General features: G+C 41.4%; 1 protein-coding gene across 2 annotated transcripts in view; it reads right to left on the bottom strand.

Moving 5' to 3' along the window:
- Positions 1–3,956: 3,956 nt before the first annotated feature.
- Positions 3,957–15,496, bottom strand: part of LOC308104774 (uncharacterized protein) — a 55,205-nt gene continuing 43,665 nt past the window's right edge. For both annotated transcript variants that reach the window (XM_080455294.1, XM_080455293.1), the window contains exons 41-49: positions 14,891–15,162; positions 14,448–14,596; positions 13,282–13,366; positions 10,552–10,666; positions 8,327–8,452; positions 7,088–7,354; positions 5,895–6,051; positions 5,380–5,548; positions 3,957–4,760 (exon numbers count right to left, since the gene is read on the bottom strand). In XM_080455294.1, coding sequence (XP_080311420.1) covers positions 4,332–4,760; positions 5,380–5,548; positions 5,895–6,051; positions 7,088–7,354; positions 8,327–8,452; positions 10,552–10,666; positions 13,282–13,366; positions 14,448–14,596; positions 14,891–15,162 — 1,769 coding nt within the window. In that variant the 3' untranslated portion in view covers positions 3,957–4,331. The remainder of the gene's footprint in view (positions 4,761–5,379; positions 5,549–5,894; positions 6,052–7,087; positions 7,355–8,326; positions 8,453–10,551; positions 10,667–13,281; positions 13,367–14,447; positions 14,597–14,890; positions 15,163–15,496) is intronic.

Raw genomic sequence — 15,496 nt, 5'->3', positions numbered from 1 at the left:
TTTTCTGGATGTATCTATGGGCTGTGAAGGGTTGGAATTGCAACTCTAGATTCCAGATATAGATATTAAATATAAGAGATCTAAGAGTTACAACTATCAATATTTACAAGCGACTTTACAGAAAAAAACAAGCCCAAAGTCGCTTACAATAAGCGGACATGGCAACGCTGGAGAGGAGCGGCAGTAGGGAGATGAGGAGAAATAAATCCCTGCCCCCTTTACGCGTCAGCCAATGGGAGTGCGCGTGCATCGGCCGGGATCACACGCGCGCGCACGTTCCTTTGCGCCGCTCCTCGCTGTCTCCGTACAGATTACACTACAAAGGGCTGCGAAGAGGACATTCATCCATAGGCCAGGGGTCTTCAACGTTTTTCAGCCCAAGGACCCCTTGGCTGAGAGAGAGATGAAGCAGGGACCACCCACTACATATTGTGTTGATTCATGCTAACGTATATTTTCAGACATTTAACCACTTAAACCCTGTGAGCTTGTAGATCTGCTATTTTTGGCTAAAGTTATCCAAAGAATAGGGATGCTAGGGTTCAAGAAGTGGTTAATGTGAAAATATATATCCTATCTCACACTAAGATATGGTGGCCTCCCTGTCGTAACTGAGGACCCCCTAGGGTCCCGGACCCTGATCTAGGCTACTATGGAGCCCAACCAGGGAAACAATCTTTTCAGCACAAATACTGTGTCTTTTAAAGAAGCCATCTGACTATGGCCTGCTGTTTACAGTAATAGTGTGTACCAGTGATTCTCAACTTTTCAAATTCAAGGACCCCTGCCCTGTTTGACATTCATTAGGTCATTTGCTACGATCTTTTCCTCTGGGACTGGGACTCCTGAATGTACACTGTACAATTCTAAACTCTTGACAGTATACAAATGGAACCAAATGGTCCGTTTGATTCAATCTTACACTCTTACAACCAGTGGGTTAAACGGTCTTCACAAACAAATTAAGCTCATGCGTTTATGTTTCACTGAATGGGGTTTATATCTGTAGAATTGCTGTTATGTACCCTCAAAGGTACATTCATAACCACACCTCAAGGTACTGATTTGTACCTTTTGGGGGGACTGAACACAGGAAATAAGGATTTTTTTAAAACTCCAGTTATATACAAAGAAAGTCACAAAAATGGCACCAGAAAGAAGGAAAGAAACAAAGATAGAAAGAAAGCGACGTACCCCAAAAATATAATATGTTGTAAATTGTTTTTTAAAGTAAAGTAAATAAAAAACATATACATGTATATATTGTAAGGCCTTTGTTATTGTGGTGTAATTAATTTGCTGTTGGCCACTGCTGAAATGTAAATGAGTGTGGAGGTTAATGTGCGCTTTCTTCAACCTGTAAAAACTGGTATATCGTACTCATGATTTACTGCCATGGGCTTCATCTCCCTGCTTTCATGTAAATGCAAAAACACTCAGCAGGACGCTGATTGTTTTGGCATTTACATGATGAAAGCCCATATTAATTGCACTCAATTAATTGTCACATTGTTAAGGTACAGTACATCATGACAATAAACTGAAACGCACAACTGCTTAAAAGTTGAGCAGATCACCTTCAACTGAAACTCACTTCTTATTTTTTCAGTGTAAGCCAAGGGACTTCAGTCTTCGTGAAATATTAGTAGTGGAGGAGAGATTGAAACGCTCTTTCACATGATGGAACAGCGAGTGCTGTGTCTCACTGTGTTAAGATGTTCACTATGTTCCCCAAGATTGTTGGTTCAAACCCAATACGGTTGTCCTACAAAGCATGCATTAAAGGCCAACTAATCTCTCAAGACAAATTCTGCTAACTGCAGAATCTGTCAGCACCACTGCCCTAAACATTTAATGATGTTGTTAGTAGGAATAAACACAGAAGCACCCGGAAGGAAGTGGACTAAGAAAGGGGAGGAGTCAAACAGAGTTCTTGTTGCTACACAAAAAAAAGGAGGCGGTGCCCCCAGAAGCAAAAACAAAATGTTCCTTTTTTTTTACAGAGTGGGTTCCCAGATTGAAGGCTAACTAACACCCAGAATGACACTCAAAGCACTATAGGGAAAGTATTGTGGATCAGCAAGCACGGTGGCTCATTAAGATAATATCTAGATCTGTGATTCTCAAAGTGGGGTCCAGCGACCCTCAGGGTTCCTTGAGTGGGTTCTAAGTGGACCCTTACATGTTCTTAACTCTGAGAGTGTACAAATGGACCCTTACGGTTCCATTTGTACACACTCTCAGAGTTAAGGGGGTCATTGAAATCAAAATCAACAAAATGTCTGAGAACCACTGATCTAGATGTTCTAAAGCTCATCAATTCAAACATCACTCTTATACCAACATATTAGCAGAGGAGGAGAAATTGAAACACCAAGCACTGTGGCTCGCTGTGTTAAGATGTTCTCTACAGTAGATGTTCCAAGACCATCGATTCAAACCCTGTTCACTTCCATATTGGTAGAGCAGAGATTGAACGATTATTTCATACTGTGATGGAACAGCAAGTGATGTGACTCACTATGTAAAGACATTCTAAAGGTGTTTCCAAGATCATAGGTTCAAACCTGTCTCCAAAGTGTGTTTTGAAGGCCAACATCCAGAATGACACTTAAAGCACTTGGTTAACGGCGATGGAACAGCATGCACTGTGTTGTTCACTAGATGTTCAAAAGATCTGCCCGTTCAAACCTCACCAAGGTCCTACTCTTGACTCCAAAGCATGTTTTGAAGGCTAACATCCAGACCTATCAGACGGTTCAGATATGCAGGGGACGGACATGCAGAGATTTCATGCATTTATCATGTTTACAACTTGAATGTATCTGATGCGATTCTGTTGACTGTCAGTGAGTTTCCATTATGTGTGATGGGCCCCCATGTCTATATTTACAGTAAAAATTCAATTTACCAATACATTTCGGATTTACTAATTGGTGTTTCCTGGTCTGGTCCTTTATATTCTGACTTGCTACTGTAAATGGATTTGTCAAGTGCTGCGTTCTCTTCTGGTAATTCATTCAACATGGCTGTATTTCAGACTTTGGGGCCTTCGTAATTGCGAGTTTGCCAATACATTTGTTACTGCTACCCAGATGTTGGCAGTGAGTCAAATGATAGAGCCAAAGTAAATTGATGCAGAGATATCCTTTAACGAGATTACATGCTGCCTTGAACAGCCTACTGTTGCACTAAGGATTAGACACTAGGTTTAGTCTACACTACAGTACCCGCTGGGCTGCAGTGATCTTGGGAGGCTAGGGTGACAGATGGTCACTTGTCAATGCTCATGATATCAGGGAGTGTTGTAAAGGGAGTCAAGATGACCAGAAGAACTGTCTTTCTGATAAGATATGAAATCCTTTGTGGGTGAGTAGATATAAAGCATTTGTACCCGCACTATGGAAGTACCATAGGCGTGGGGGGCACAGGTGATACACACCCCCCCCCCATATTTAGAACATGTACATTTGTCCCCCCAATACAAATATGAAAGAAGCAGAGGATAATCACTTAATCTGACAGTACGGTTTACTTGAAAATCTGAGTGTACCTCGCTTTACATGTACACAATTAAATGCTTGCTTTATTGGGAAAATAGCCTCTCATTGCTGATAGTATTCATAGTACATTTTTGCCCTTCTGTAGGACTTTGACAATTACTAACTGTACCAGGAAGTAGGAGCTTTCAATGGATAGAAAACAATTATGTCCTACCTGTTTATCAGCTTCTCTCTCTACCTCTGTTTAACACCTCAGCTTCTAACCCGTCTTTTTGTGTGTGTGTGTGTGTGTGTGTGTGTGTGTGTGTGTGTGTGTGTGTGAGTGCGCGTGAGACCACAAAGTATTGGCATTAGGTGCATTAAGCTCACAGTCTCCAGATCCGTTATTATTTATCAAAGACTGGTTCGCAGAAATATAAACTGATATAAAACAAATAAATTCTTCTTCTGAAGTACCTGAAGGGAAATACCTTTTTATTTTTCAACAGAAGCATACAGTAAAGACAAGGTATGAAAAAATAAATCACACAGGGGTATTCAGTGTATTAAATTGTATAAACAATGGAACAAAAGGCATTAGATTCACAAAATAAAAACATTTAAAAGTCTACATTTAAAGGAATGTGCAAATGTCGTCACCGTATTCAAGAAAAACATACTAGTAAAAGTCACATTTAAAAATACAAAAAAGACGAGTAAAACTATGCCGTTACAATAGACTAGGACAGGCTTAGGAATGTAACCATGTCAGCAAAATGGAACTTTCTTTAGAAGGTGTTAACAAAAATAAAAAAAGCGACACAACCGCTCCGCAGATTCCAAAACGATCTATACAAACAGAAACAACTCCACGTCTTTGGTGTGGAGATGCTGTGCCAAATTACGAATGCGGCACAGGCGAACGCTCTGAGCATCACCCGCACTGTACACTCTGTAGATGTGATACCTTTCTTTCTCCTTCAGGGAAAAGTCCAGCTCGTTGGCAGAGAGGTGGATGAACGCCTTCTCTCGCTTCACAGTGGACTTCACCTCCACGTAGACGACCGTCATCCCCTCCTCTCCTTCCTGTCCTGCCCCTCTGAAGCCAAGTTTAAAATCGTACGGCTGACCGCTCTCGCCGTTCTGGTTGCACCACGCGATGTGCGTGGGGCAGCCGGGGGCGTCAGTGTCCTTCCAGTGGCACAGGAAGGAATTGACCAGCCGCTCGCCCCATTCCCCGATCTCAGCCAGGGCTCTGGGTTCATCAGACAACACCACCTGCCAATGACATCACCCTTGAGACGGAATTCCTTGATAGCAGCTTGTATTATCGCTCTGGACAAAAAAAATACTTTTACAACTCTTACAGCTGATCTTTATCAATAGTAACCATTTGAGACCTATATATCTGGTCGTACGACAAAAAGAGAAAATAGCAGTTCTACGAGCTAAAAATGCAACACGTCGCGATGGCTACTGAGCAATTAAATCTGGTATTTTTGAAAGTTCAAATACATTTATAGGGGATAGGGACTCCATTGTTAATGTGGTTAAAAAGCAAATAAATGATAAATGGCACACTAAACTGAATAGCAAAAAAGCTTGTGTCTCTTCAGGCCGTTAAAGTCCTTTCATCCCGGGACCGTTGTTCGCCCAAAAATATATACAGTGAGTACATAATTTTTTTGTGTCATGGGTACATTCACACAGAACACTAATTTTAAACGGCGACGTAATGTTTATTGGAAACAAGGTCAAATTTCACTGTGAATGAAGGCATATGTATGAAGCGTCAACTATATGAACAGTTTGATGTGAAACCTTTGCAGATACATTTTTGGATTGTTTATTCGTCATGCTCCCTGTGTGTGTGAAGATCTTTAATGAATGCACTCACCGTGCTGGGTCTCTGACAGATGAGCTCCAGGTCCTCCAACGCGTCCTTCGGTGGCTGGATTTTGTTCCACAGAGGAGAATCCAGGGCCATGGGGGGCCGCTGGCTCTCTCCTGTACCACTAGTCCCTTGGAACACACTGGGCATCAGCACTGCCTCAGGGACAGCACCGCTGGAGATGGGGGGGAGGGGGGGGGGTAGACAGGCCTTTATTGATCCCACAAGGGAATTTCAGTTGTCATGGCAGTACCGCAGTATAAAACACAGGACAGATACAGAATAAAAAAATACAACTAAGAATAAAAATAAAAAACACTAAAACAGGAAGTAGTGTGTGTGTGTGTGTGTGTGTGTGTGTGTGTGTGTGTGTGTGTGTGTGTGTGTGTGTGTGTGTGTGTGAGAGTGTGAGTGTGAGTGTGAGTGTGTCTGTGTCTGTGTCTGTGTCTGTGTGTTAAGGTGGGCTAATGTAGTGAAGAATAGTTGTTAACCCCGGATAGGTAGAAGGAGGAGAATCTTACTGGTTATTGGATGTGGGCGGATCATAGCCATCCATCTTGGCGTGGTCTGTGGCTGCAGTGCTCTGCCTGGGGCCGGCAGCTTGGGTCAAACCTCCACCAGAGTCTTCGCTGTTGGAGTCGGCTGTGTTCTGCATCGTCCCGCCCACCCTGCCGCTTCCTGAAAGATATTGGACAGGCAATACGCGTTCAGAGTCACCATGGCGCTAGCCTGGTAAAGCCCCCTCCGGAAAATCTAATTTCCATTTGATTTCAGGAAGGAGTCTGGCACGAGAACCTGTGTGTGTTTTTGGCTGTGGGCTGGAGTAATACCGTTGACTGACAACCCCTTCAGCCAATCAGCAGTGTTCCCCTTCAGCCAATCAGCAGTGCATTTTTACTCGCCACCTGATTGGCCAACGTTCGCTGTCAATCGCAGAACGATGAGCGAGGAGGGGCTTTACCAGGCTAAGGACGCTGATAGGTGAGTCCATTCGGTGAACGGGCAAGAAACGCCCAGATAAGCCTTCAGGCCAGACTCACTCCTGAAATCAAATGGAAATGAGATTTTCCGGAGGGAGGGGCTTTACCAGGCTACCGTGGCGAGCCATCTAGACTAGACTAGATTAGCAACAGCGTAAGCACTGAATGCATCGCCCTGCTGCAGCCCTGAGCACCATGTTCTCCAAATCAAGGTTATTATAGTTAACTAAAATTAACGAAATAATGAAAGCTAGAACTGAAAAGATTTTTTTTTATTTTTAACTGAAATTTTTTTAAAAAAATTAAAAACATAACTAACTGTATTGTGTGTTTCCAAAAGTAACAAAAACTAAAATCAAAGAGAACATTTTCTTAATTTTAGGCTTTGTCAAAAAAGTTCACAACTGTGTGCGCTTGTAGATCTGCTTTTTTTGCAATTTTTCGGACCATGTTGAATCTTGCCCGACTATTACAAATTACAATACAAATTTTAAACTAAGCCTTTTCAAAAAATAAAAACAAAACTAGCAAATCTGATTTAAAAACAAATCAAAACTAAACTGAAACTGGCAAACACCACAAAACACAAAATAAATAATGACAAATGCAAAACTATTATAACCTTGCTACAAACTGATGGAAATGTGGAGAGTAAAGGGAAAGCTCTAGAGACATTTCTACTTGACTGAGATAGTTGAACTGACAGCACAGAGAGGGGTAGTAGAGTCTCTAACCTGCAGCATGTGAGATGCTGGGAGTTCCTGCACCAGGGCTTAGTTGGCCTGGATGGCTGTGGTCTGTGTAAGAAGCAGGTAGGTCTGTGGGCTTGTCATTGGCCTTTGGAAACTGGTTGCCCTCGTAGCCGCTGCTGTGACCCTGGGGAACCCCGACATGATGGCTGCTTCCTATGAAAGTGGCGTCTTTCTCTGGGTCCCTGTCCTTAGGCGCAGCAGGGGGTGGCCACATCTTCATAACCGCTTCGACGGCTCCATCCCTCGTAGCTGAGAGCCGCAGTTGAATGGTGAGAGAAAGAACAAGTAGTGTTTTGTAATGGGTTGTTACCACCGCTCTGCTGTCCACAGCTGTTTGGCTTTTTCATCAGTTTCCAACGTCACAAAGCTTAAAGAACGGTGGATCACAGTTACATAGTGAGATACTTTTCTTCAGGACAGCCTTCAGTGAGTCGGCTTTTCTAATTTCTTTCGGAAGACGCATATTGGGAGGTTGAAACTTGGGTATAGTAGTGGATATGCAGTAAAATTACCTATACCTCCATCAAGAGTTATGAACCTACATGATGCGGTTTGGCTGCAATTACTGATAGTATGGTTTATTGGAACCGTACAGAAAGACACTATTTTGAAATATTTCTTAAAAGTCATAACTCTTTAAAGGTCCAAAGCTGAAGTGGATTAATTTGTGCATATGCTGTATACATGAGGTTTATATTCACATTCTTAAAGAGTTTGATTTATAGATGGAAAATATGCAGTTTGGAACTTTCTTAGCCCATCATAAATCAAAATATACTGCAGGTCTGTGCATCTGTTTATGTTATATGAGGTTGTTCGATGTAAGGTTTTTATGGTGTTTTATGACTGCAATGTAAGGGTTTTATGACGTTAGTCGGTGTAAGGTTTGGCATTTCAGGATTCACCGTTTTAAAAACTGTACTGTGCCTTGTCAATTTTTTATAAATTAAACTTGAAATCTGTTTTACTGCAATATTTACAAACATTAGTCATGTACTGTAAACACGACGTGCTGTGAGCTTGTAGATAAGCCATTTCTTAATTTGAAGTACTATTACTTTGGTACTGTAAGTAGGCTATATTTGAAGACAATACATTTACTCAAGTCAATTTTGAATACACAACTTTTACTTGTAAAGAGTATTTTCATATTGAGGTATTGCTACTTTTAGTATTAACTAAGTAAAACATTTGAGTACTTCTTCCACCACTGTACAGTACCTGTGCGACTGGCACCTGTGTTCAATATGGACGCCCGTGGAGGCCAGCAGGCAAGGGTCTGCTCTCCATCCTCCTGCCCAGGAGGACGTTCTATGTTGCTGACAGAAGGGGACCCCTTTGAGAACACTGAGTTGGAAAGAAACGAGAGAGAGAAAGAGGGAATAAAGAGAGAGAGAGAACGGGTTACGCAACATGTTATCAAACACAGAAATTCTGTGCAACCGTGTTTTCTTGGACCCGGTGTGGATTGTTCTAATTTCATCACTATTTCACGTTAGGATTTCATAGGTTGGCTTGTGTTCTGATTCAATTAATCACTTAAACCGCCTGTACGTCGCTGGCCACGGTCTACACTTGGTCCTCTCCTTTTCTCCCTCTCTGCGAGCTCACAACGCGGTGTGAGCTTGTAGGTCTGCTATTTTCGTCAAACGTTCGCCCCAGAATGGGGACGCTAGAGTTCACGCGGCTAAATACGTGAAGTGATGATGCACTGGAAGAGCCCCTGTCCCCCCCTCTCATACCCGTTATATAAAAGATGCCCTGTCCTTAGGGAAATTAGAGAACACCAAACACTCCCTTCGTGGCTCTGATGTAAAGGTTTCTAAAATTTGGCAACCCTTCTCAGCACATGTCAGATGATCCCTTCAGCTGGACACTGAGCGACTCTCTGTACTGCACCAACACGTCCTGGTCGAGTCCCGTTTTCCCTACACTGGAGCCACACAGTATATGTCTAGTGTGTTATTGTCTCCATAAATGTCTTGTATTATATTGCATGTTGTTTTGAAGTTCTGCTTTTGAATATTATTCATCTTTTTTGTATTATTATTAGTGCTGTCAAACGATTAACATTTTTAAATTGCAATAAATCGCATGCTTTGTCAAAGTTAATCGCACGATTAATCGCAAATAAACACATAACAGCAAAACATATGGAGCATGCTCACTGACATAGTGTCCTAAACTACAACTAGGCCAAATGGCTAAAATAAAAAGAATATGCGAATAATTGCGATTAAAATAATTAATCGCGATTAACATAACGTGTTAGGGGTTGTATTGGCGATGTTACCCTCTTGTTCTCTATATACACACACAACGGTATATATATGCGTGTGTGTGTGTGTGTGTGTGTGTGTGTGAGAGTCATTAGTTTGTCCTTGCAGCTTTCTGCATGTGACTGTGTGGTGTGTGTGTGTGTGTGTGTGTGTGTGTGTGTGTGTGTGTGTGTGTGTGTGTGTGTGTGTGTGTGTGTGTGTGTGTGTGTGTGTGTGTGTGTTCTATGCTGCTCTTTGAGCCTTGGTAACAGCTGCTCTTTCATGTACACAGACAGCAGTGAACAAACCATAATTAGCATATGTGCAAAACATTATGCTCTTGCACATCCTAGTGTTTTGCTCTGCGGGAGAGCTTTGTGTGCGTGAGAGAATGTGTGTGTGTGTGTGTGTGTGTGTGTGTGTGTGTGTGTGTGTGTATTTGGGAGGGGGGTGCATGAATTTGTCTGTGCACACTTATGGAATGATATGGAAATCAGGGCAAATGTCAGAGAGAGACAGCACAAACAACCAGCTGTGATAAAGTAGCACCTAGTGGAGCTGCTGGAGCGCATTCCCCTGCTCTAATTATAGTGTGATACTGTACATACAGTAGCACTACTTTGTATGGAGATGTCAATCTCACACATCTAAACTAATTGCTGGCGGCAACGAGCGGTGCCATCAATGTGATAACGTGTTTCTCATCAGGGTGAGAAACAACCCAAACGGCGGCAACAAGGCCACGGATTCCAATGCTCATTTGAAAGAGGAAGACACGATCAGATCATTTGCTGCTGGGCAATATATCATTATTATATCGATATCATGATATGAGACCAATATCGTCTGGGATTTTGGATATCGTAATATTATGATATGGCATAAGTGCTTTTAATCAAATGTTTGGAAAGAAATTATGTTGTTATTGATAGAAGTATTTGGTCAAAGATATCATATTTGATTTAGTCCATATTGTCCATATATATATATACACAGTATACTGTATGTGGCCGCCCACCCTAGAGCCTGACGTTTCTTCCAGTTAAGGAGTTTTTCGTTGCCAAAATTTAGCACATATTTCTTGCTCAGGGTGGGACAATGTCGGGTCTCTGCTCTATACTGTGTATGTAAAGTGTCTTGAGACAACTTGCTTTGGGGGGCTTGGTGCAGATGCTTTGCCAGGCATACCTCTTTCAAGTGGGAGTTCTGGCATGAGAGGTTCTGGCACCTCCCAGGGCTCCTCGTCAAAGGGCAACTCTCTGATGTCCTCCTTTAGCAAGAACCTCTTCAAAGCCCCTGCATCCTGCCAAACATTATGAAACACATTAACCACGTTCAAAATGGCCTCCCTCTGTGAAACCTTTCAAAAACGTAACTTTAATGTTACATCTTTTTGTCAAAGTAAGTGTTAATAGCTCTAAATTCTGAGAGCAATCGTTGCTATGGAGTGTTTGTTCAGTAACAGGAGTCTCTCCGCCTCTCCAGCTCTTTAGAAAACAGAGAATGCATTTTCAGTTCCGGATACCAATTTTATCTAATCACGAGAGAGTTTGGAAGAGAAAGTGAAAGAAGTGAGCAGACAAAATTGGAACTGGAACAATATAAAATTGAAGCTGATAATTGGGTACTCTCTCCTGATATCTTCAGCCAACTGAAAATGTACTTTCTGTTTACCAAAAAGCTGGAGAGACACGTGCAATGACCAATATCACCCTCCCCGGCTTCCCTCCACCGAACACGGGACAATTGTGTTCACATAGACGGCCAGAGAAAGCCGGAAAACATATAACCTACTCTACATATAACTGGAGACATCTCCAATATCTATATACATAACAATATGGATAAACTATGTGCAATTCAGATGTGATTTAATTTTACCCTATGAATGAACCGCAGTATACTAAGCAGCATTGGTTGATTTTTCAGTCTACAATCTTCCAGGCACATTTCAGCAGAAACATGCGCAGAACAGGAAGTTCTTCACTACATCAGAGACATCCAAGCTCATTAAGATGTTGATGACCTAATTAGTATGTTCCAGCAGCGACCGTTTGATCACTTCCCTGGAATAATGAAATAACTAAAAATATAAATAAAATATTTAAAACAGGGTAATGGGGATAAAGTGAAAACTGAGATGGCTGATCTGTTATGTGATTTCCATAAGCCATTCGTATCGGCATCATCTGTAAATCTGTTTAAATCTCTCTGACTTGGGGAGTACTGAACAGATGTAATGGCTCTGCGAAAATCGCTCATACGGTGATATGAGATCACATCATAAAAACCTTTAAATCAGAGTCGAAAGTGCATGGTTTCAATCTCAGTAAATTCAGCGATGCAACATAATCTGTTTAATAAACAGAAACCGTACACAAAACAGAAAACAAACAAAACGTGGCAGCTTTCCCCACGTCCATGATGTTATATAACACAGCCCTGTCCTTGAGCGCGTCCTAAAGTAATGCCTGATTTATACAAAGTGCACTTAGTTGTGCATCGTGTCACGGAACAAATGTAAAATAGTTGATCTACAAGCTCGTTCTGACCTTGTATAGTGGCTATTTTGGGTACACAGCTACGTATAAATCAGGCTTAAAAACGTACTCAAATGTTTTACTTAAGTAAAACTATCAATACTGCAATGTAGAAGTACTCTGTTACAAGTAAAAGTCTGGAATTCAAAATTTACTTGAGTAAAAGTACCAAAGTATTGGTATCAAAATGAACTTAAAAGTACCAAAAGTAAAAGTACCAAAATGTATGAAAATAGCAGATCTACAAGCTCACAACGCGTCGCATCATCGGCTATTTTCAAATAGTTTAGGTACAAAATAGGGCTAAAGTGTTTAATGTATGTATTATAAATGTAATAATTTATATCTGCTAAAAACAAAAATAATTGTGGTGGAGTAAAAGTACAATATTTGATGTAGTGGAGTAGAAATAAAAGTATAGACAATTGAAAATACTCCAGTAAAGTAAAAGTACCTACAAATTTTACTGAAGTACAGTACTTGAGTAAATGTATTTAGTTACTTTACACCACTGGTTTTCAGCGGTATCAACATAGCTTTCTCTGCCTGATCTGACCTCGTTAGCCATGTAACTGCGTCTCAAGCTTCAGAGCGTTTTCTGATCCACTGGGCGAAAGAGCACAAAGAGGAACCCTGTGTAAACGTGACTCTTCCCATGCACGTCACCATTAACGCCTGTCCGCTCTCTGTTGGTGGTGGCAGTGGGTGGTGGCTGGGTGTGTGCATGTACGTGCACGTGTTAAAGGAGGACAGAGACGGCGACAGGGTGCAAGAAAACAGCGAGTAGGCAAGCCCCCCTTGCCCCGCTGCATCAGATCAGGTTATTATAGTTATTATAGTTAACTAAAGCTAACGAAATAACAAAAACTAAAATTGAAAAAACATTTTAGTTAAAGGGATATTTCACTTTAAAAAAAAATTACTGGGTCATTTTATTGTCTACTTTTTTCATTTTTATTTTATTTATTTTTTTATTATATTGAACTTTTTTCATTTTCCAAAAAAATATAAAAAATAAATGAAAAAAGTAATAGAAAAAACACGATCAAATATCTAAATTCTGAATCAAGCAACTTTAAAAACGGTCTGGGGGATTCTCAAAAGCCTGAGTAGACAATAAAATGACCCAAAGTTTTTTTGAAAGTGAAATATCCCTTTAACTGAAATTGAAATTAAAATGAGGCCTTACAAGAAAATGTACTGAAAATGTTGTGTTTACAAAACTAACTAAGACTAATTAAATTCACAGAGAAAATGTCCTTAGTTTTAGTCTTTGTCAAAAATCTACAAGCTCACAACACAACACATAAAATAAAAAACTATAAATAACCTTGCATAGATAAGGATCAGAGAATCAATGCTAGCAGTGATCACTTACTCCGAGTGAGGTCATCAGGCCGCTCAGGAAATGCATCAGATCCTTTCTGTGGCTGGCCTCTGTGCAGAACAACTTCACCAATTCTCTGAATGCACCGGGCACAAGCACACACACACACACACACACACACACGCACACACACGCACACACACGCACACACACGCACACACACAATTACATTTTATTAAAGTGTCAAATCACAACAAGCTGTCTCAAGACACTTTACATGTAGAGCAGAGACCCTGAGCAAGCAATTTTTGCGACAGTGGCACACACACATTAAAAAGGAGAGAAAATAATTTCCTTCTTTTGAATTACCTTGACACGGTTGATGAAAAACACAAAAGCTACGGGGCTTAAATGATAAGTGGAGAGTAATTTGTTAATTCCAAAATTGGCATTTTTTTATTAATGAGTCTCTACTCTCTACTGTCTTTTTTTGCTGGTTATTGTAGGCTATAGGCTAGGCTAGGCTGTCAGATGACATCTAATGTACCATCGTCTTTGTGATTAGATGACCACGGTGCATTAAGCGTTTAACTGGATGATAGAGTTCTGGTCTGTAGAGTCCACAGTGCAACCTACTATGAATTGACCCTCACTGGACTGATTTATACTGCGAGACAAGTTGTGAGCTCATAGAGCTGCTGTTTTTGGTGCCTAACACCGGTGTGCAATTATTTATAAATCAGGATTTAGTAGCTCGACAATGGGGTTAAAAGGGTTCCGTTTGGTTTGTCTCTATGCCTCCACTGACTGATCACTGAATGTAGTAAAAGAAAAAAAAAAGAAAAACCTGCTTCAGTGCCAAATCTCTGCAATCATAAAATACAGTGGATTTAACTTTAGAAGTGACATTGCTCTGCTAGTGACTATCACTGAGTTCTTCTGTCAAAACCACCACACAGTTATACAGTTCTGTCCCTCAAATCTGTGAATATTTTACCCAACAAACCGTGAAATATGCACAATTTGTAAAAATAAAATTTGCTTATACAGATGACCAACAAGTTATTATTTTTACACTCATTTTCAAGCACTAAATTATTTTGACACTTCAGCATCTATAAGAGGCATCAAATTGACTCAAGACATACTGAACATTTGGCACTGGTTTGAAACTTTAACAGGCCCTGGGGACCCCCTCCACCCACCCTCACACATACCTGCAGATGTCCAGCTTGGCTGACAGGTGGTCTTTCTGGATGTAGAGCTCCTTCTGGTCCTTTAGCAGACAGATGACATCCTGCAGCTCCACCACAGGTAGCTCATCGTCAGCCGCAGACAGCTGGTAGCGGATGTAAAGCTTGCCAACCTGAACACGGGAGGACGCAAACGCATACTCACAAATTGATTTCTTTGTACTGCATTATATTTGAGGGTGTGTTTCCCCCATTACTTACTTAGGATTTCATCCTGCTTCTTTACTGGGTCTAAGGCATGCATTTAGAAGTGTTCTGCCAAGTACTTTTTATAACTCAATTGAACGATTCAGAAAAGATGCCGTTTTTGGGTTCTCTGTGTCGTTTGACACCATAATCAATTGAAAGGGTCGACAAAGAATAAATTACGCTCACAGTGCGGTTTCTGTTTGAGCGGTGTGCCCTACCTGCCCGTAGGAAACCTTCTTAATCTTCTCTCCGATGTCGGTGTCCAGAAGCTCCTGATAGACGTAGGCCAGCTCCTCGTGTTGGCAGAGGAACCTCTGGATGTAAGGCACCACCGTGCGCACCAGGTTCTGCATGGAGGGACAGGGACGGAGGTTCTCCGTCTGGGCCTCGGTCTTCACGCGTTGGGACATGCGGCCAACGCCGCAGATCTCCAGGAACAGTGACCTGTCCTCCTCTTTGAAGGCCGGCATGGTGCCGCGGTCTCCGGGCCCTGTGCGACATCACGTTTTCAGAAAGACATCCACAACCCCACAAACGCCCGTTTCTATCCCAAGTTTTAACCACTTGACCGGAGCCACACAGGGGTGTTGGCCTCCTCCTCTTTTCCTTCTATCCCACGACACGTTGTGAGCTTGTAGATCGGCTATTTTCAATGAATGTTTGCCTATTATGACATGCCCAGAATAAGGGTTAAAGTGGTTAATAATAATAATAATGCAAATTATTCATCACATTATTATATCACATTAGAGAAATTGAATGCATAGGGCAAATTCAGAAGAAAAGAAAATCCTCAATTTCACTTTGTGAAAACACTATTTCAC

This window comes from Gymnoscopelus braueri (assembly GCF_963280865.1).
Source record: "Gymnoscopelus braueri genome assembly, chromosome: 17".
Classification (NCBI taxonomy): Eukaryota; Metazoa; Chordata; class Actinopteri; order Myctophiformes; family Myctophidae; genus Gymnoscopelus; species Gymnoscopelus braueri.
The sequence above is the reverse complement of the archived record's forward strand: the minus strand, read 5'-3'. Positions and strand labels throughout refer to the sequence as shown.